This window comes from Ailuropoda melanoleuca, chromosome 1 (genome assembly GCF_002007445.2).
Source record: "Ailuropoda melanoleuca isolate Jingjing chromosome 1, ASM200744v2, whole genome shotgun sequence".
Taxonomy (NCBI): domain Eukaryota; kingdom Metazoa; phylum Chordata; class Mammalia; order Carnivora; family Ursidae; genus Ailuropoda; species Ailuropoda melanoleuca.
Genome location: NC_048218.1, coordinates 1,545,994 through 1,567,446, shown reverse-complemented (window position 1 = coordinate 1,567,446; position 21,453 = coordinate 1,545,994). Strand labels below are relative to the sequence as shown.

The 21,453-nt window shown below is 59.6% G+C and overlaps 1 protein-coding gene across 10 annotated transcripts in view; it reads left to right on the top strand.

Annotated features, from left to right (window-relative positions):
- The window catches only part of FAM207A (family with sequence similarity 207 member A), a 54,059-nt gene that overhangs the window by 7,893 nt on the left and 24,713 nt on the right, over positions 1-21,453 (top strand). For 8 of the 10 annotated variants that reach the window (XR_004623460.1, XM_034654541.1, XM_019799497.2 and 5 more), the window contains 2 exons: positions 2,419-2,527; positions 20,356-20,424. Coding sequence is in view for 9 of the 10 variants with exons in the window: in XM_034654541.1 (XP_034510432.1) it covers positions 2,419-2,527; positions 20,356-20,424 (178 nt within the window). In the remaining variant the exon portion in view is untranslated. Of the gene's footprint in view, positions 1-60; positions 1,550-2,418; positions 2,528-2,813; positions 2,939-20,355; positions 20,425-21,453 lie in introns of those variants that run through there. The other 2 variants (XM_034654561.1, XM_034654567.1) reach the window with 2 other exon arrangements.

The window sequence follows — 21,453 nt, the reverse complement described above, 5'->3', positions numbered from 1 at the left end:
GAGGCGGCCCCTTGCGCAGGCGGCGGCCGGCGGGGTCGGCGCGAAGGTGAGTGGCGGTGCGGTGGGCGTCTCCGGGCGTGGGGACCTCTCCCGGGCGTGGGGGCCGCGCGGCGTCAGGGAGGCTGGCTGCGGGGCAGCGAGCGGGAGAGAGGCCCGCTCCGTGTGTGCACGCGTCCGTCCGTCCCTCCTCCTTCCGGGGCCGCGCTCCGCCTGCTGCTTTCGGGTTCGGTGGGGGTGCGGCCGGGACCCCGGGACCGGGGCTTCGCGCCCTCTCCCCCGGTGCGCGCTGCGGGTGAGCGGGGCCTGGCGAGCGGACCGCACCGCGCGGGTCGGGGGGGCGGGGGCACGAGCCCTGCGCACGTGGACGCCCGGTGTAGTAGTAAGTGCTTGGTCGGCCACGACGTGACGACTTCCGACGGCCCTAACCCCGTTTGCAGCTGAGAAATGACCCGGCACGCTCAGCGGCCGATGGAGCAGCTGCTGCTTTAACGCGGGGTCTGGCACCGGCGCCCTGGTTTTCATGGAAACTCTTGAAATGTCATTTGCGTGTCATAGAATTGGCTCGTTCGAAGTGGACAATTCAGTGGGCATTTTTTACTGTATTCGCAGAGGATTGCAGTCGTCACTACAAATTTCCGAACATTTTCTTCACCCCAGAGAGACACCCTACCCGGGCCCAGAGGGGGTGGCCCCTAGTCCTCCTGGCTCGTTAGTACCTCTGCCCTACAGAAGCTGGGGTGAGCGGTGAGACTGCTGTTCCCAGCCCTCCCCACCTGACGTGGAGTTTCTGCTCAGCAGGTGGGGGCGAGTTGGGGGAAGGGAGCCCCATCCTCTGGCTCACCTTCTTGGACTGGAGCCCGTGGCACACGGTGGAGGGGTCGCTGGCCGCTGGCGCACAGGAGTAGAGCTCCCAAGGGAGTTTCTGTAAGGGGGTTGGAGAACAGGGCGTAGCTCCTAAGCCATAGGTTCTTCAGTTCTTGATGACGTTTACAATCTTGTCCAGCCAAATGGTTGCTGGGAGATGGTCTGCCGCACCCCTCTCCTGCCCATCTGAGCCAGGGCTCCCTGCAGCCCTGGCTCTCCATCCCTGCGCTGGCCAGGCCAGGTGGGATTCCCCTTGCGGGTAGGATCCTGCTGGATTTGGGACTGCAGCCAGGTTAGAAGGAAACAGCCCACAGTGAATGAGCATCGACATTGGAATTAGATGCTGTGAGGGCCCAAAGTTGGATTACCAGACGTGGACTGTGGAGTAGGGGTGTCTGGACCGTAGAAGAGAAGGAAGCAGCAGAAAACCTGGAGGAGAGGCGGCTGACCTGCGAGAGAAGAGCAGCGATGGGCCTTGTAGAGACGAACATTACAGTTGCTGCACCCTGACCCGGGATAGGCAGTGACACAGGCCACTGGTTTCTCGTCGCATAATGACGTTGCACACCTCAAAGACAGCGCAGCCTCGTAGTGTCAATACCTGTTATGGTAGGTTCCAGAAGTTTGAAGCAACGAGGTGTGAAGCGCCACTGCGGACAGTGTCTGAATGGCCATGTGGAAAGAGGTGAGGATTGGCTGTGTGCACACCGCCGTGGGCGGCCTGGGTCTGCGTACTGCCCCTCGTCTCCTGTGGCTCCTCCTTGGTGGGAGGGCTCAGCTGGGGAGGCCTTCCCTGCTTGGTCCTCCCAGCTGCCTCCCAGGCTCCAGCGCTGCCCCCTGTGAATTTTCTGATGTCTCTTGCTGACCGACTTTCCCTCCCACCCTGGGAGCTCCTAAGGAACGTGGGCTTCTTCTTCAGGTGCTCTGTGCGAGCTCTGGGTTGCAGGCACTCAGGCTGGTTTCTGCTCACCGCAGTCCTGTCTCGGTCTGTGACTCCCCTGGGGGTTGATGCTGCAGTCCCTCCAGGGTCCCTGTCCTGGAGCTTGGACATGTCATGAGCCACGTGGGCCTGGGAGGTGGGCTCTGGCTCAGCACAGTGTGATTGGCAGTGACTGGGAGGGTTTTGGAGTCTCACTGTGGGATGAGCGTGGGTCGGAGGCAGGCCTGGGGAGAGCCTGCTGAGGTGGGACAGTGCTGTGGGAAGAAGATGGTGCAGGTCCAAGGGGGAACTCTGGTTCCTGTCACAGTGCTTCTGAATGTTGACCTTGTAGTTCGTAGCCACTCCCCATCCTGAGTCCGGCTAAGGTGGGCCTCACACCAGGAGCGAAGCATGTTTGGCGGTTTGAGGCGGGCGGCGGGGAGTGCTGCCTTAGGTTCCCAGGGCCCTGGGCTCAGCTCTGGGTAGACGGGGGTTACCTCCCCTGGCTCTCCATGGAAAAGCTGGCCCAGCCTGGCTCATCGAGAGGCCCTGCCAGGGTCTCTCCCTGCTCCGTGACCAGCCTTGCGTTGTACTCTGGAGCCACAGAGAAATCTTATGTGTTCTTTCCTTTTTAGGAATGGGCTTTCATGAACACTGACGTTTTTGCCGGAACCAAGATAGACCCCGGAGTCTTGGTGCAGAAGCTGGACCCGGACACGAGGAGTGTTGCTTCCATTAGGAGAGGTGAGAATGCGTGGCTAAGGTCCATGTGTTCACAGCTCTGGCCCCAGGCCGGGTTTAACATACTCATGTGCGGGCCAGGGCGAGTTTCAGCTAACCTGTACGTGTTTCAAAGGTTTTTTATCCAGTGGAAAAATTTTAAGGTGTACTAAAGTAGAAAAGGACGTAAAGATATCCCTTGTACCCGTCACCCTCTTTCAACACACACCGGATTATTTTGAAGCAAACAGTGTTTTACTCATAAATCCTTTTAGTATGTATTCATGGGGCTCTTTATTTATTTATTTATTTATTTATTTATTTAGGAATGGGCTTTCATGAACACTGACGTTTTTGCCGGAACCAAGATAGACCCCGGAGTCTTGGTGCAGAAGCTGGACCCGGACACGAGGAGTGTTGCTTCCATTAGGAGAGGTGAGAATGCGTGGCTAAGGTCCATGTGTTCACAGCTCTGGCCCCAGGCCGGGTTTAACATACTCATGTGCGGGCCAGGGCGAGTTTCAGCTAACCTGTACGTGTTTCAAAGGTTTTTTATCCAGTGGAAAAATTTTAAGGTGTACTAAAGTAGAAAAGGACGTAAAGATATCCCTTGTACCCGTCACCCTCTTTCAACACACACCGGATTATTTTGAAGCAAACAGTGTTTTACTCATAAATCCTTTTAGTATGTATTCATGGGGCTCTTTATTTATTTATTTATTTATTTATTTATTTATTTTTTAAAGATTTTATTTATTTATTCAACAGAGATTGAGACAGCCAGCGAGAGAGGGAACACAAGCAGGGGGAGTGGGAGAGGAAGAAGCAGGCTCATAGCAGAAGAGCCCGATGTGGGGCTCGATCCCACAACACCGGGATCACGCCCTGAGCCGAAGGCAGACGCTTAACCGCTGTGCCACCCAGGCGCCCCTCATGGGGCTCTTTAAACATACATGTGCAATACCACTGTCGCACCTAAATCAGTTAATCGTTCTTCCTTATCATCATATAAGCAGGTGGTGCTTACGTTGTCGTGGTCACCTAAAAATTTCTTTGCAGAAATCAGGGTGCACACGAGGCCACCTGTCCTCGCAGCTCCTGCCCCACTTTCTCCTTCACGTCTTATGATGTGGTGCAGGTCATCTTTCCCAGTGTACTTCCCGCATTTGGGACTTTGCTGGTTGTTTCTCTGATAGGCTGCTGCTGGTCACCAGCACTTGTGTGCAGTGGGCTCTGGCCTGGGCAGGGTACGCCACCGCTGTCCCCGCTGCCACTACCGCCACCTGGAGAGAGGCCTCTCTGTGGTCCCCGGAGCTGTGCACTCACAGTTGAGAGGCTGAAGTGATGGCGGCCTGTGAGCCTGTGCAGGGCAGGGCCGTATGGTCTGTAAGCCATCTCTGCCTTTCGGTGCTGGAAGTTGTACGTAGCTGCCTTCTAGTCATGCTGCTGTAACCACTGATCTCTGTGGCCCCATGGAACTCTGTCCAATCGAAGTGTTCTCTTGTTGGGNTCTGTGAGCCTGTGCAGGGCAGGGCCGTATGGTCTGTAAGCCATCTCTGCCTTTCGGTCCTGGAAGTTGTACGTAGCTGCCTTCTAGTCATGCTGCTGTAACCACTGATCTCTGTGGCCCCATGGAACTCTGTCCAATCGAAGTGTTCTCTTGTTGGGTAATTATATGGCTTCCTGGTTTTTAATATCATTCCAGGTTTACGTCTCCTGTTTGTAAGCCATTCTTAAGGTTGTAAGTTGTAATTATTTCACAGCTATGGTTGACATCAAGCCCTTTGTTTGAGGTTATGTTGTTTACACCGTGCTTTGGGGGTTTTATTGGTTCGCAGGGGAGATGTGCCCATCCCCATCTCCTTGCATTTCTTAGTACATTGAAACATGTAGCGGGAACCCGCCCCTGGGTTCTTGGCCAGGAGCCTGCTGAGTAAACTAACAGAAGACGGGCAAGCTAGAGAAAAACAGTTACTTCTGGGAGAAGCCTCTGTGAGCGGAAACTCCAAGGGGCAATTGGAACTGAGGCTTCTGTGGGTCTTAGCATAGAAGGCGAATTCTGTGGGCTCCCAAGGGCACAGACAGGTGAATCTCAGGGGAACTTAGCGGAAGGAGGTCCGTTGGCACAGGTGCGTCTAGATGTTGATTTCCCATCGTCGTCACGGTCAGAAGACGTCTGCCGACAGGGACCCAGGCAGTCATTGTCAGAATATTCTGCTTTTAGTCAGATGAGGGAAGCCGTGGGAGGGCTGCCTTCCGCATCTGTTGATCCCGTTTGCCTCCAGCTCCAAGGAATCCTCGTGGCAGCCAGAGTGGCGTGTTCTGGGGGAGCACGTTCTCGTCCCTCGCAGACCTTCCTGCTGACTGTTTCTGAGGATGCACGCCGCACAGCAGGTTGCAGCTCGGCCTGTGTGCTGTGCTGGTGTGGGCCCCTGTGCTCCCGCAGGGACCCGGGGCGGGGGCGGGGCTGTGCCTGGAGGCCACAGGTGCTCAGGCTTCTGTGTTGACCAGCGTGATCGAGCGGTTCTCTGTGTGTTCACCGTCCTCTTCTGGTCTGTCTATGCGGACGGTTTTTACCGCTTCCCTCAGCCTTGGATGAGAGCTGTCTGATTGTACAGGTTAGCTCTTCTAGAGTTTTTAAATCACCTACCAAGTTACTCCTTCAGAGAGCTGACAGATGCTGTCTTCTGACAGTGTCACCCTCCTGTGTGCCACCTTGTGGCCTCTCCCTGGCCCGCCTGCCTTCCTGGCGGCTGTGAGGCTGTTTGCCTTCTGCCCGTGGGACGGGCTCTCGTACTGGTCTGGCCCTGGTCTGGCCTCGCCGCACAGGCTGAGCCCTCTGCAGGGTGGGCGGGCAGCCAGGCGGGAGATGGGACTGCTTGGCGCTTGCTCCCACGGTCGTCCTTCTGAGAGAGCCTCAGATCTGCCGCTGAGCAGCTGGCGCCGTGCGGCCCGAGGCAACGGGGGCGCGCAGCCCGGAATGACTGAGCCCAGCCAGACCTGTTGCTGCAGTGATGGGCGCCGGGCACTTGTGCCCTCCCTCCAGGGGCGTGGTGGAGGTAGCAGCGTGTGGCTTTTGTTCCTGTAGCCGCTGACGGACAGCTCTCAGTAGCAGCCGTGTCCGTGGAAGTGCACGCAGATTCCCGCTTACCTGAGAGGGTGGGCCTGGCAGGCTAGAGCTCGGCTGGGCTCTCCATGGGCACCGGGGTCCCTAGTCCTGCGCCTGCCTCTGGCCTGCCTGTAGTGGGGTCCCGGTGAGGGGCTGGCTTCAGGTGAGGACCCAGGGCAAAGAGCGGAGAAGCCGTCTGTGCTGCAGTGTCCCCGAACGGTTCGGAGGGAGTGGAGGGGACAGAGCCTTCGTGTGCAGTTGTAGGTCCGGCATCGGACCACTGGTGATACACAGTGTTGGCTGTTGGGTTTTGGAGTGTGTGTTGAACTTCGGCTGTCTGGCGAGCGTGACATCTGCTGGGCGGGTGTGCCCCGTGGCCTGCCTGGAAGTTGTCTGAAGCTCCTCTCTCCATGGTGGCCAGGCAGTGCTCCCATGTCTGGGAGGGGCCGGCATACTTTGTCCCCCTTCACAATGATGGCAGAGGAGGAGAAGTGACGGTGTCGGGGCCGGACCCTCCCTTTGCTGAGCTTAGAGAGATGTGGCCCCACCTGGGACTGGGAGTGACAGTGGGGCCTCCCTCTGGCACTGTTACCTGCAGGGCATGGTCCCAGTGGCCTCTCCCCTCACCCCTTCCCTCCCCTCCCCGCCTCTCCTGCGCAGAAAGAGTGGCTGAGGCTGTGTGCCCCTCCTTAGGGTGGTCTCCAGCCAGCCCCGGGATCACGGGGACCCCAACCAGACCTGCTGGACCTTGTTTTCACCCCCTCCGGTGGTCTCTGATGCTGCCCCATCAGGACACTGGCCAGGAGCCTAGTGGGTCCTGTTTGGCGGCTAGAGGAGCACAGAAGCCTCTCCCGTCTTTTCTCGGATACAGCCCGGTCCTCTCGGTTCTTAGCTCAGCGTGAGCACGTCCTTCCTGGTCTGACTGGGCGCTCTCAGCCATGGCAGTCCTGCGGGAGCCCCGGGAGCAGCGGCGCCTCGCAGCCTCAGCTGGCCTGCAGCGGATCGGGGGCCTTGCGCTCGGGTCTCTGCTGAGGGGCCAGCACTCAGTCACCTCTTGCCTTCGAGTGGAGTCCCAGGGCTTTTTAGATAATTCCGGACCACCACGGAAAGCATGACCACCCAGAAAGAGCAAGACGTTACTTCCTAGCAAAGGGAACAGTGAAAATCTGGGTGATGTGAGCCTGAACTGCCAAGGAGAGGTGGGGAGAAGGAGGGGAGGGGGAAGGAAGGAAGGTGCTAGGGTGTCTTTATGGGATGGGCAGTCAGAAGGGGTCACAAGAAGAGGGAGGAGAAGCTTAGTGAGAAAAAGCTTAGGAGAAAAGTATGTTTCACTTTTCAGGTCCTGGAGCCCAGGGCACAGCACACAGGCCACATAGGTGGGGGCGCCAGGGAGGGGGATAGGAGGCCAAAGACGGGAATTGCCTAGTCTGGAGGGGGGGGTGTCTCTCCTCAGCCAGGAAAGTGTATTTTTAGGGTGTCCAAAGTCATAACACACAGAAAATTAAACAATATTTACAGAATGAGAGGGCCTGGACTCTGGGGTGTGGAGCTCAGCGCTCGGGAGAACCGAGGGGGCCTCGGGGAGAGGCCTGGGTCCTGGGGACCCTGAAGTGGGCAGGTAGCCTGGGGCTGAGCTGCTGGTGGGTGGGAGTGTGCGCTCAGGAGCCTCACGCGCCGGCAGCTCTCGGGCAGGGCGCTGGGTCTGCTCTGGGCCTCGGTGGTACGTCTGTGGAAGGGAGGCGGTAATACTGTTTGCCTTTGGGGTTTTGCCAGTTTTTGCTGAAGGTAGTTAGTAGACACGAGTGTCTGACAGGGTGCTTGATTTTGTCAGCGCCCAGCTGGTGCTGCAGAAGCCACAGCCCCTTCCCTGCCGGCTTGACGTGTCCGGACAGCTCCGGTGGCGGGGTTTCGGCCTCCCCGACGCCGTGCTGCCCTCTTTGCCGGCAGCTCTTCCCTCTTGGCCCGCATCACCTTGTCCCCCAACCGGCTGGTGCCCTGGATCCTGCAGGGGGACGACACGCTTTGTGGCTTCCTCCCCAGGTTTGAGCGGCGGCTGGTGGCCTGGGGCAGGTGCGGGTCCTGTGGTAGGTGGCTTCTGAGGACTCAGCTGCTCCTCGGTCACCTGCTGGGCCGCGAAGGTGGGGGTGCCTGTCGGCCTGGATTAGCGCAGACACGTCCCTCCGGAGTCCTTGCCCTGGGCCGAGTCACAGGTAGAACTGCTGCCTGCCTCCGGGTGGGGGGGCTTGGCCGTTGTACGTCCCCACCGTGTGCACGTGTGTGGCTCCCCTGGTGTGGACTAGTGCTCACACCCAAGGGGCCTGTTTGACCTCGTGGGTGCTTTGCTGGTGGCATCTTCCCTGAGTTTGTCCGTAGACCTTTGGGAACCCTGCTGGCCTGTGAGCCAAGTCTGTGCCTCCTGGGGCCCACCTTCTGATTCCAGGCAGGGATGCTGAGCTCCCAGTCGGGCGCCCTCTGGACTCTGCGGTGGGCTGTGGGGCTGCTGTGGTGCTGTGGCTCCGTCTCCCACCCTGGGGGCAGGAGGCTGTGGTGGGGAGCCAGAGGTCACCCCCAGTTCCTGCTGCAGATGGCCCCCCACCCCCGGCAGCAGAGCTCGGCTTTGCCCGGAGGGTCAGGGTCCATGGGCTCATGGACTTGAATGTGACGTGGCTTCGAAGCTCTGCTGTATCTGTTTTTGAGGGCATACGGCCGGGCTAGGGTATCTGGCCCCTGCGTCCTTCCCCTGCGCAGCACACCGCCGTGCAGTTCTCTTTCTAGTTCTGCATTCTTCTGTGCTGGAAGGTTGCAGGTAACAAGCCCGCTCTGTTGTCACATAAGCACCGCAGGGTGTTGGGCCAGTGCTCCCGTGGCCTGGGCAGGCAGCGCTGGCCCCAGGACTCAAGCCCAGAGAGGCAGACACCCGAGGGCAGGCCTGGAAGAGGACACACTGGATGGCCAGCACGCTGGGTGGTATGGAGGCTGCCAGGAGGTGCTCTGGGGGCTGACTAGGCTGTGGCGGAGAGAGCAGGGAGGTGGCGACGGTGAGCAGGCCAGACCAGCCTCCAGGCTGCGGGGACCCCAGGAGCAGAGCATGTGGGCCCGCCCTCTTGTCTCCTGGCTCCAGGGCTGTGACCTTGGCTTTGTCAGGAGCAGGTGCAGGCATGCAGTCTGTTCAGCAGAGGGCAGCAAGGCTGCGTCTCCTGTGCGGCCGAGCCTGGATTTGGAGAGACTGGTCCTGCCTCCAGGAGGGGAGCTCCTGTGCACGGATTCCCGTGGCTTTCTGGGGCTTTTCTTCAGGGATTTTGTAAAGCCGTCCCTTCAAAGGCTTCTCATACCTTTCTGTCCAGCTCTGAAGTAGGGGCCAGACCAGACCCACCCAGAGGGTTTCATTACTTATCCCCATGCCACCCTGAGTGTGCAGTGAGCAAGGAGAGGGGGTTATTGCTCTGTGGGCCAGGCTGGGGGCCTTGCTGGTAGCTGCCTGGGGCCTGCTTTGGCCGAGGGGCTGTTGGATTCCCCCCGTGGCCTTCTGGCCCTCTCGAAGAGGAAAAGCCCGGAGCTCTGCGGTGGGCGGTGGTGTTATCAGGTCTGGGAGCCAGAGGGCCTTCCTGTTTCCTTGCTGCTGTGTGTGGTTTCTGCCCATTGGAGGCGGCTACGTCTCCTATGACTTCAAGCTGCTGGCTGTGAGCCCCTCTGCTGTCTCCTGCGCATTTACTTGGTTCCTCGCCATGGGTGTAGGCCCTGGGTGGGAGCGCTGCTGCCCAGCCCCAGGGAGCTACTGCCTCGGGGGGGGGGGGTGTGACTTGCAGGGCCCGAAGTTCTGTGCACCTGACCAAGCAGAGGGTTGGAAGGCAGGGTCTTCCACTCTGGGCCTACTGGCAGCTGCGGGTCCACGGAGCTGGAATGCTGATGGCATCTGGCCCCACGGTCACGCGGTGCTGGGGCAGGAAGGGGCCTGCTGTTGGGCTGCTCGTGCTTTGGTCTGCCTCCAGCCCATTATTTTAACAACAGGAAGCAGGGAAGGGCAAGGTTAAGGAAGCAGCCTGGAAGGGCCCTGCTTGGATGGTTTGGAGAGGGTATGGGTGTGAGGTTGTGGGGCACGGGGCCTGTATCCCACTCCCTCTGTCATCAGGGCTTCGGGTAAGAGGAATGTGGGAGTCCTTGGTCCTGTGTTTGAATTCCCCTTCCTCCCCACTTTGAGACAAGCCAAAGCCACTTCGTTTCCAAGACCCACTTCCAGCCTCTAGACAGGCTGTTCGTGGGAGGTGAAGCCTGAGAGGACCTGGCCGAGGCCCAGGGGCACTGCAGCCCGGCCGTGCGAGGACTTGCGTGCGCAGTCTGTGCTGAGAGGGACGAGGTGTGGAGCTGGGAGCACGGCGGCACCCCAGCACCCCAGAGTGGCTGCAGCTTGCCGTCCGCCCATCGAGCTCTTGTACTTGGGGGAGGGGGCGTGCCTGTGTTAGGCTGAGCAGCCAGAGCCTCTGCGCCCGTCCCAGCAGCCCTGAGTGTGGTGTGGGGGCTGAAATCCATGCTGGAGAAGGCCTGGTGGCTTTAGGACGTGTCTTTGCCTGGGTTGAAGCAGGATAGGTGTGGTGTGGTGAATGTCTGCCGAACAGCCATGCCTGCGGGCCTGGGCTCAGGGGCGCCATGGGCAGGGTCCGGCCAGCCGCTGGGTGTACCCCTTCGGCAGGGAGCTCCCTGCCCAGTTCCAGGCCCTCTCTTGGGTGCCCCTCTCTGAGAGCCCCAGCCCAAGCCCTGTCCCCATGCTGTTGCCCAGCCCTGGTGACCCAAATGCCAGCAGGGCTACAACAGTCCACATTGGGGGTGGGGGAGAGATGGGACACGCCCAGCACACCCGGGTTCCCAGAGTCAGTGTGGAGGCCCCACCCATCACCACTCCTCTCACGGGGTCCGGGGCCTCTACGAGGGCCACAGCCCCTTTGAGCATGGGACCTCTCCTTCTTCCCATCAGGGGTCCCTGGCTTGGCTCAGAGTAGACTCGGGAGTCAGTGTCTACCTGTGTCCACCCTCAGGAGAGTGAAGGGGACCATCGGGGTGAGCCAGGCAGCCCCCCCCCGCAGGACTAAGGTCCACGGTCCTGCCAGTCAGTGGAAAAGAGGACCAGGATTGGGACTGGAAGGACCGTACCCCACTCTACAGCCAGGCCACTGGGGTTCCACACTGCCAGGCATTGGTGGGCCTGTTGGCGAGGCCCCAGGTCTAGGTCTGGATCAGGCTCAAACCCTGGGAGTGCTCGTGTCTGTGCTCTTAGATAGCTCTGGGCGTCTGTCGCGCCCCGACCTGCGCCCGAGCTGCCTCCTGCCACAGTGGGCAGTGGCTGGCGTGAGGACGCTCCCGTAGTCGGATGTTCTGTCACTTCCTTGGGGGACCTGGGAGGCCGAGCTCTTCTGCTCAGGAAGCAGTGAGTTGCTGTCCTTTTAGCCTGGCATTCTCATGAGTGACGCACTGTGGACATGCTGCAGTGGGGTGGGTGCGCTGTGGCTCCCGGCTGGTCTCTGCTGTCGGGGGCTGTCTTCATCTCATCAGCTGTCTGTGGTGCTGCTGCGTTTATTCCAGGGCGTGCACGCTTCAGTGACCCGCTGTGCTGTGTTGGCGGGCAGTCAGGAGCCAGCCTGCTGGGTCACGTCCTGCCCACCGTTTTCTCACTGGCGACCTGAGGCTTTCTGCAATTGGCTCCCTCCCCTGCAAGAGGGCCACTGGAGGGCCCTGTGAGGTCGTTCTTGTAGAACTCTGATTGCAGAGCACGGCCCAGGCAGGTGACAGGGAGGCTCATGGCCACTCTGTCCTCTGTCCTGGAGCTTGTGACGGCAGCGCCCCCCCTAGCAGCATGGCAGCCTCGTGTTCGTCCGGTTCAAGTAGCTTGTTGGATTTGACCGTCTTAGGAATGGCTGACACATGCACGGGGGAGAACATGCAGCCATTCGGGGGGCCAGCGTCTTGCTGCAGTGGACCTTTCCTCACACAGGAGATGGGGAGCATGGAGAGTCGGTGGGGAGCAGATCTGGGCTCGCTCTGGAACCTGGGGGGAGCAGGAGGGGCCAGGCTGTGGAAGAAGCCCCTTCGCCCTGTGCTCTGCGAGGTCCTGGCTCCATGAAGCTGAGCTGACGCCTGAATGGGTACCCTGAGTCCTCCACCCTACACGACCAGGCTGAGCCCTGGCGGAGGCTCGAGAGTTAGGGACTGGCCTCCCTCTGAAACTGCTTTTGTGAAAGGGAACACTTCGTAATTGGAAAGGCATGTGTGCTTATAGAAAAGACAAAGCCTCCTTCTGCACCCAGACACCACTGTCCCTACGTGGGATTTTGTGTTTGTGACCCGGCTCTGCCCACAGACTGACCTGGTCAGAACGATGCCACCTGCCCCATTTGAGGGAGTGGCCGGCGGGCCCCTGGGCCGAGCCCGCCTCGCTGTCCTTCTTGCACACAGGCCCCTCCTCATGTGGCTGCCCGGGTGGAGCCGCTGGCCCTGTCTGGGGGAATGTCCGTCCGGGACTAGCTCTGGCTGCCTCCTGCAGGGCTCGCGGAATGCCTGTTTGCCTCTGCACACACCGAGCGGGAGGCCTTCGGGGCTCGCGGAGCGGGGGCGGCCCGGTGCGGACGGTGGTGCGCCGCCTCAGTCCTGGCGCTCCTCCACCAGCAGAGTTGGGTCTGGTCGCGGGCAGGTCCTCGGGTCTCCTGTGCCACCAGATACCACCTGAGAGCCTTCTCTCCTCTCCTGCCGCTCCAGAGCCTGCCTTCCAAGGGGGGACGCTGTCTTTCCAGCACCGTCCACCAGCAGCGGCCTTTGGACCCGATGGGGCATGTGGGGTTATGTGGCCGTTTGGGGGTCATTCCTTTGTGAGGGCGGCTGGTCCTTGGGCACAAGTGTCATATGCTGGAGAAGACAGGGTGGGAGGTGCTGTTTCTAAACCCGGCACTCAGGACTTGGCGGCAAGGAGCTATTTCAGGCTCTCGATGCTTGTGGAGCCTGGCAGCAGCACCCCGCCGAGGCTGCTGCTGTCACTCATGTCCCCGGTGGCTGAGAGGGGGCTGGAGGTCTGCGTGTGGTCTCTGTCCGTCCACGCCGTCCGGCCCTGTCGGGGCTTGGTGCCCGCGGCTGTGGCAGCCTCTTCCCTCCAGCGCCTGCACGCTGTGGGTTTTCCAAAGGCCACTTCAAGATGCTCAGGCGGAATCTGTGAGGCTGGGGCCCTCTGGGCCTCTTGTGGACAAAGGGTCCTCACGTCCCTCCCGCTTGGAGGGAGGCACTGTCCAATGAAAACGGTGTGACCGTTGAACCTGAGTGCCGCCTCTGCTTACCCGTCTGCCTGTGACTCCCCCCTGCGCTGCGGGCCTGGTGCTCCCCGTGGTCAGGGAGCGGTGTGGCCTGTCTGACAAGGAGCCTAGAGCAGGGCCTGGCCTTGCCCCCTGTGCGATCGTCCTGGGCGCCTCGTAGATTGTGGAGAGGAGGGGACACCCCCAGAGCGTGTTGAGTACATGCGGCTTGGGGGGGCCCTTGGGGCACCTTGCCCAGCATCCCCTTTCTCCCCGGCAGACATTGAGGCCCCCAGCCCCCGCCAGAGGGAGGCTGCGCGTGGCTCGAGCCTGTCAGAGGGGAGGCGCTGCCTGTAGGCTTCCTTCCCCGAGAGAGGAGCCCACGAGGATGAGCTGTTCGCCTCCATCCTTGGAGCCAGTGTGCTGCTTGCTGCCTGTGGTGCTTGGTTATCTGGAGGGTTCCCCCACCTGCTCTCTCCTGACAGTGGCCTGCGGAAGGCGCTGGAGGTGGGACGAGGGGCCGTAGGAGGGGTAGACAGGTTCCTCGCGTCGTTCTGGGAAGGGGCCCAGGCGCCTGCAGGACAGTCTGCCCCGAGGGGAGCCCCCCAGGAGCCCCTCCCGTCTGTCCGTGGGTGCTGCTCTTGTCCCTCCTCCCGTCAGTCTGTCGGGCGGGCAGGGCCACCTCTGAAGGAGGACAGCTTTGCGGCTGCAGAACCAAACCCACGGGCGGCCCCGTCAGCCTTCAGCTCTGACAGCTGCGCCAGTGACCACGTCACCATGTGTCTTTATGTTAGAAGTTGGTCCTGAGGGTTTCGAGTCTGTCCTTTGACATATGCAACAGTTTGGGACATCTGGGAGCTCATCATGGGAGAGGTTTTCATCAACAGAAAGGGTGCTTTAACAGGAAAACTTGGTGGGTGTGTTTTTGAGAATGTTGATGTGGCCTTTTTGGTTAATAATCTTGTCACTTTTCTTCCCAGACATTGTGTCTGATGAGGGAAATTTGTCCTCGGTTTTTTTTTTTAAATATCTTTGCTTTTTAAAAAAATTTCTAAATGGCCATCTTCTTGCAGAGTGCAGTGTAAATAAACAGAAAAACGAAGGGAACAGAGTCTGGCTGCGCCGTCTATAGGTGACACCTGTCTCAGGCTTGTCGTGGTGGGGAGCACAGGCACTTCTTGTTCTGGTTGCATCGCCGGCGGCTGGGTGCCGGCCGTGCTTTCCCTCCTGGAGAGCCCACAGCGCTCACCCAGCCGTGCCTCCCAGGGCTAGCTGCCCTTCCTCGAGCTGGCGTCACACCACTGCCCTCTTGTTAGCAGGGCGCAGACGGGTGTGGAGACTGCGCTGGTGCAGCTGTGCCCACTGCAGGCTTCTCTGTGCCCACCGTCTGCACGCGTGGCTGGCCCTGGCCCCGTACTTCCCTGAGTGCTGGGCGTGGTTGCCCATCAGCACACGGTGACCTTGCTCCTCTGCAAGGCTGTTGGGGTTTGTCGTATGATGGGACCTATGCTGCAGGGCACGCCGTGTCCACCCATCTTTGTGGATGCTAGTAATACCTCTAGACGGAAATGTAGCGGTGGAATTGCCGAGTCAGATGTGCACTGAAAAGATCCGTAGGTGGTCTTGGGAGCTAGATGGCCCCGTTGGCCCCAGGTTTGCATCCCAAGTCCCCACTTGTGGCCCAGGGTGTTAGTACCTGCCTCTGACTGGGGGCTGAACACAAGAAGCCCATAAAACAACAGCAGAAGTCAGTAGATGCCGTCTAATCGCCTTCTGGAGACGCCGCCCGGCCCGGCGGGAGCTGCCCCTGAGGTGAGAGTCTGCCTCTGGGCTGAGCTGGCTGGTGCGCGCGTAGGTCTCCGCTAACGTCAGGAGCGAACGGTGGGGGCAGGTTTGTAAACTGTGCTTCCTCGAAGTTCCGTTAGCCACGTTTCTGTGTAAGCAGCCCGTTTCTGTGTCTTTCCTATTCCTTTATTTCGTATAATCAATCCTGTTGCTCGAGAAGAGCTTTTTACACAGGAAGGAAGCAGCCTCTTCCGTTACCTGCAGGTGTCTCTATCAGTAATGCCTTCTGAGTTCGTTCACATAACTTTTTCACTACAGTTCTTAACTTGTATGTAGTTGAATTGATGTTTTCTTTGGGTTTTGTGACTCATTGTGTGTTTTTTGTAGTTGTAGTACTTTCGTGGTTTTGTTGTTTATCTATTTCATGCATTGGGACCTTATTTTGATGCACAGAGGGACGGGAAGGATTCCCGCTTTATTCCCCAAATCTGTGTCTTTGGTAGCATTCGGAGAAGGTGAGGTTGAGCGTCAGTGGCCTGGGATGCCTTTGTCACGCCAGCCTGCTCCGGAAGCCGCTTGGAGACGCGCAGCTTCCGCCCCTGTCACCTGTGCCCGGCTTTTGCACATATTTGTTGATGGAAGGGGAACAGGTTCTTGAAGTTATTCATGGAAAAGCTAATTATGTCTTGATCCTTCTTCCAGTTCCGTTAGGATGTATGTCCTGTGATCACGTGTAAGGCGTCACCCCTGTCCTGTTGTTGGCGTGCCCTGCCCGGGCAGCAGACTGCATCGGAGGCCGGCCGCCAGGGCGCGGGTGCAGTGCTGGGCAGGCCGCGGCGGGTCTCCCGCTGAGCTTTCTTTACTCTGGTCTGGAACCTCGTGAACATGTCGTGCCGCAGCAGCATTCCCCGTACACAGATGAGAAGACTGTTCTGTCCCCCGCTGAAGATCCAGAGCTTGCTGTCTTGCTGTAGGAAGCTGCGTCTTCCGGTCAGCTTTTCTCTGCCCGACTTTGTGCCCGTCCTTTCTCCCTGAGACGCCCAGGGCAGCTTGGGTCTGTAGCTGAGGTCACGCCCTGGGGCTGTGGAGGTGCCCCAGGCGGGCTGGAGGGCGGGGCTCGGAAGGAGGGTGGGACATCGGCACAGCAGGGGGTGGGAAGCCGCCCTTCCTCCTCTGCTCAGTGTGGTCAGTGGGTTGGTTGTTCTAAGTGTGGTTTTTAGGTTCTGGAGAATTTTTCTGATCCTTACAGTGAGAATCCATGGCTCACTGGGTCACGTGGACACCCAGCTTGGCCCGGCCTAGCCTAGACTTGGCATTCCTGGCACCTGCTATGAGTTCGGGTTGGGCACTCGGGTTGGGATGGGTCGCTTCTGAGTGCTCAGTTGCTGTCACTTTGTCGCTTGTCAGAAATGCTGGACACCTCTCGTTCCCCTCCCCCAGGGCGGCGGGGCTGTCCTGTTGACCTGGGGTTCTGGAGGTGAGGGTACACCCAGGACAGGGGTCTGGGAGGGACTAGGACCCAGGCTTGCATGCAGTACTTGTCAACTTCCTGTTTGGGGCCAGAGAGGCCAGCGTCACCCCACCCGGCCCGGTTTTCTGAGGCTGGCGTTTCTGCTGTTGTGGGTCACGCAGAGCTGCGCCGAGGTGGTGATGGGAGACTCGGTGTGCTTCCCTTGTTGTGAGCGTCAGAACGGGGACAGCCCATGCTGACCCTGCGCGTGGGTCTGTTGGCCTTGGTGCGCGAGGTGCCCATGGCGCGTCTTTGCGAGTTCTGGGCAGGTTCTGCCTCCGTGTCTCCATGTGTGCCGTGGCACAGCTGCCTGCACGGCACCAGGAGGGACAGGGCCTGTGGGACCAGCACCCTCTGACCCCTGTGACCACAGGAGGGAAGCCCGCAAGGTGGGGTTTGAATAACTGAGTTGCAGCAGAATTCGGGGGCACTCTGGGGCTGCATCTAAAGTGGGGGTTCCCGGGGAGGGTGCGAACTAGTGCCCCTGTGGCAGAGGCCCCGTTGACATGCTGCTGCAGAGAAACCACAGTCGGCCAGTGCTGTGGGGATTCCGTCCACCCGGTACAGGAGTCCTCGCTTGGGCTCATGAGGGTGGCCTGTCCGGGGCTGAGTCCAGGAGGTCCCGAGTGGGGCCGTGGTAGGGGCTTGGCGCTAGGACTGGACAGGCCACCTCCGTGTCCCCCTGAGCATCTCCTGACACATCTCAGCCCATTCTCATAGGGTGTGTCCACACGAGGGCCCTGGCGCCAGTGCTGTGGGTGGGTCCGGTCCCCTTTCACAGGTGCTGGCTCAGGATACCTGAGGTACTCTGGTGAGCGGACACCAGCCCAGCAAGGGGCCTGGGGGCCGAGGTCATGAAAGGGTGCGTCGGAGGTGTGCTGTCGACGACCGGGGTTGGAGTGGATGCGGCTGGAGGTGCTCGAGGGTTCTTTATGGTCTTCCCTCTCTCGCATGTGCGTGAAAATCTCTGGTAGGAAGGCTGCTGTGGAGCCCTCCCCTGCCAGGATCTGTGTTTCTCTTTGTACAGCCCTGAGAGATGGCCTCCGGGGCTGCTCCTGTTCCGGGTCTGACCCCGTGCAGGGACAGCAGGGGGCAGCTGTCTTGCCTCGCTCAGCCTCAGGCTCTGGCTGCCCGACCATCCCGACACCCCCATATACCTTTCTCTGAGCCCCAGCTTACATGGCTTGTCCGGAGGGTCTGGCCACATGGCCCACTGGCCACCACGCCCCTCCTGCCGTCTTGTCTGTCTCATTCGAGGCTGTAGCCTCAGTGCAGAGCAAGGGCTTTGCCTAGTCCTTGGGGGTTTGGGCTTTTGGAACCCTCCAGATGCCCTGGGGGCACCCAGCAGGGACAGACACTGAGGTGAGCAGGGCTTGTGGTGCCCATGCTCGTTCCTGCCACTCATGCCTGGCGTGGGCAGCGTCTGTTTGCTGCCTGCCGCCTGCGGGGCTGGTTCTTCCGGGCAGCTTCTGGGGGACCTCACTCTCCAGGTGCATGGCTGTCTCAAATGCAGCCCCTTCTGTCCACCCTCTCTCACCCGCCCCCATTCTGAGCAGCTGAGGGTGACTAGAAAGTCGCACAACACCTCCGCCCTCTGGGGGCGGAGGGGGAGGTCAGGGCTGTAAGGAGGAAAGTAGGTCAGCTCCAATGTGTCTGGAAGTTTCAACCCAAGGCCACAGCGTGCAGGGTTTTACTCTTGGAGAAGGGATTAAATCCTCCTGGGAGTCCCAGGTTACAGGGTTTTATGCACGTTCCTTGGGTGAAGAGTCTAGTTTAACAGGCACACCTCCTTTCTCTTGATGGAACTTGTGTCGGCTCTGTTGTGTAGACATCATGGATGTGCCCTGCGAGCCGGGAAGATGGGCTTGAAATAGAGAGAAACTGGGAGACGGGCGTGTCTCGTAGCCTGTGCTCTGGGTGGGGTATGCCCTGGGCTTAGGCGGCTTTATCTCTGGGGAAACCAGCTAAGGCCAAGGAAGTGGAGCCAGCCTGGAGACCGCTCTGTTTTCAGAGCAAACTGGAGGCAGAGACACTGTCTGCAGCGTCCGGCGTCTCCTGGCCCAGCGCCCTCCCAGTCTGCGCTCCCACATGCCACAGCCCTGACGTGGGGCAGACAGCACTCAGACCACTCCGTCTTTGTGCTCCCAGAGCTGGCAGCGACGCTTTGCTCCCTGCCCCCAGGTCAGGCAGGGGACACCTGCGTGTTTTGCCTGTGGCAGCTCTCAGGACGTGAGGTAACCCCTCTTCTCCCCGGCTGGAAGAATTCCAAAGGGGTGATGCGCTCTCGGGGTTTGTGTCCTAAGTTCATGCCCAAGTTACCCTGTTGTCTGTCCTGCCCGTTCACCCTTGAATGCAGAGGCTGGAGAGGCTCAGTGATGGTGAGCGGTCTCTCCTTTCGTGGGTGTCCCGCTGCTCAGATGTCATTCCGGCCCCGTCCTGACGTCCTGCCCTTGCACAAAGAAGGGCCTGGATGGGGCCGGCGGCCCAGTGCGGTCTGGTGCGCCAGCAGGCCCTGCCTGAGTGTCCTTGGGGCTGTAGATGGCTTCTGCTGATGCAGGCTGACGGGCTTTTCCAGCTGGGAGTCGGCGTGTGGTCAGCGACGTCGGGTTTAGTGCTCCCACTCTGTGTGCCTGCTGGGCGCAGGGCCTCCTCTGTCCTGCCCCCGTTGCATCCGCCTGCTGAGGAGAGGAGCCCCGTGTCCCGCAGCCAGGGCCTTGTGCGGTTTTGGAGCGCTCCGAGATGCCCCACCTGTGCCCACGTGGCTCGGGCTTTACTTCAAGGCTCGGGTCTCCATTTCCCCTCCAGCAGTGTGGCCCCAGGGTGGCTGGCGGAGTTCCGGAGGGCCCGGCCCACGGCTGCTGTGCGTGGAGGCCCGCTAGGATCAGCTCTCACGCTCCTTTCCAGTCGGGTCCCTAGCAGTTCCCGTGACCTGGGGGGTTCCGGCCCCTTCTGACATGGACTAGTTTGTAGGGTCACTGACAGAAAGGTGCCCGGTGCGCATAAAGGTCAGCAGGTTTCTTCAGGTAGTTCGTGAATGAGTGTTACGGCTGTGCCCGTGCCTGGTAACTCTGCAGTCTGCACGGGGACTGGGTGGGCAGGGCCACCTGGCCTGCTGTGTGGCCGATGGCGGAAGCACAGGGCTTTGCCTTATTCCTGAGAAGATGGACGTGGGGCGTCAGCTTGGCAGCTGGAGCAAACAGCACACCTGGATCGCTCACGGTCCGGAGGCTGGGCATCTGCGGTCAGGATGCCGGCAGACTTGCTTCCTCCTGAGGCCTTTTCCGGGGTATGTAGACGGCCATCGTCCCCACGTGCTCATGTTCTTGTTCCCGTGCATGTCTGTTCTGATCCCTTAGGAGGACACCTGTCACGTGGCCACCCTGGTGACCTCATTAAAGACCACGTCTTCAAACACAGTTGCGTTCTGAGGGCTGGCGCTTAGGACTCGAGCATGTGCATTTGACGGACACAGTTTAGTCCCTAAAATGGGGTGTGCGGGCAGGCTTATGAGGGAGGGGAGGCCACCCACCCCTGAGCTGGAGGGGGCAGGGAGGTTGGCGGGATGGTCAGCCGGTGGCCTGCGTGCTGATGACGGAGGTGTTCTGGGGACAGAGGAGAGGGCTTGTGTTGCACTCTTTGCCCTGACCCTGGGATGGCGAGGTCAGGGACACGTTGGGGACAGGTTCCCATGCTGGCAGGCGAGGGCGGACAGCTGGCCCCCCACAGAAGGCACCGTGTGATGAGAAGTGGGTTTTTCTTACTGCCTTGGTGGAATCGGTGACAAGATCTGGGACCATCTCTTGCTTCGACTGGACTCACCTGAGACCCTTCGCTTTGGGCAGCGCCTGTGCAGAGAAATTGCAAACAGGTGGGGACCGTGAGCCTCAGTACAGGGTGCCAGGTCCCGGGCTCAGGGGTATGGGCCTCTCCCCTCGGTGCCGCCAGGCTTCTACCCAGCCGGAGAGCGCGAGCTTCCTCCTTGTGAGTTGTGCGGGATCTCTGGGCTGCCTGGTCATGCTGCAGCCTGTCCTGGAAGTCATCCTGGGTCATAGTGTCCCCGGGCAGCCCTGCAGGAAGTGCTCAGGGATCCCGTTTGACGCTAGGCCACCGTGCACAGTTCCTGGCTCCTCCCGGCGGGCACGGAACACCCCACTCACCCCCATGTGTCCTCTGTCCTCAGGTGCGGAGGCCAGGGCTGTTCTACCCAAGAAGGAGAAGCTGAAACTGCGGCGGGAGAGGTGGCTGCAGAGTAAGTTCGCGCCCCCGTCCCCCGCGGCCCTGTTCCCTCGGCCCCTGCCTCCCCCATGGTTGGCTGATGGCCTGGGGCAGCGCCCTCTTCCTCCCTGAACGCCGTGCTCTGGGCTCCTCGTGTGACCGAGTTGTCACGAGGGTTCTCCAGCAGAGCCGTCTGGGTGCACGGGGTGTGGTGGGGCCCCGCTCCTTCTTTCCAAGGGCCTGTCTGGGGGGCTTCGTCCCGGCCTCCTGCGGGCGCCTCACCGCACCGGGTGCCTCGCTCCCTGGAGTTAGTTTTCATGATGCTGAGTGTACACGGGTGGCTTTCTGAGGATTTTCCTGTGAGCCCTGCTTTGCCATATTTTTCTTACTGTTCTCATTTTCGTGTGATTCTGCTCCCTTTTATTTTTATTTATTTATTTATAGTATTTTTTAGTTCTCTTGACTTTTTAAAATTAATTTGTAACATCCTTTATGTTCTCTATGGTTAAAATTATTTTTTTTATTTTGTTTTAAACAAGGTTTTAAAGAAAGTGTACATTTTTAATTTTCTAGAGAAAATTGTCAACTTCTTCCACAATTTTTTTTTTTTAAGATTTTATTNGGGGGATCACGCCCTGAGCCGAAGGCAGACGCTTAACCGCTGTGCCACCCAGGCGCCCCTCTTCCACAATTTTTTATGTTTTGTCCCTTTTTGGGTGTTTCTTACGAAGTGACTCATCCGTGTGGTTTCTTTCCCACAGTCCCCGCGTGGGGTTGTGCGGCATGCTCTCTGTAAGCTAGACGTAGGGAAGCAGACAGACTGGCCGCTGGGGCCCTGCGCGTCCCTGCGCTACTGTATGCTGTGGTACTTAAAACTCCCTCTGTGCTGGTTGGTCTTTTGTGGTCTCTCCTTGAGCTCTGCGTGGCCACTCCTGTTTTCCCATGAAAGCATCTACTCTGATCAGATCTCCACCCTCACTGGCTCCTGGCCTCTCATCATCGATACCGTTTGTCCTTTATTTGCATCCCTTTCTTGAATTTCTCACTATTTTGTCTCTTCCAT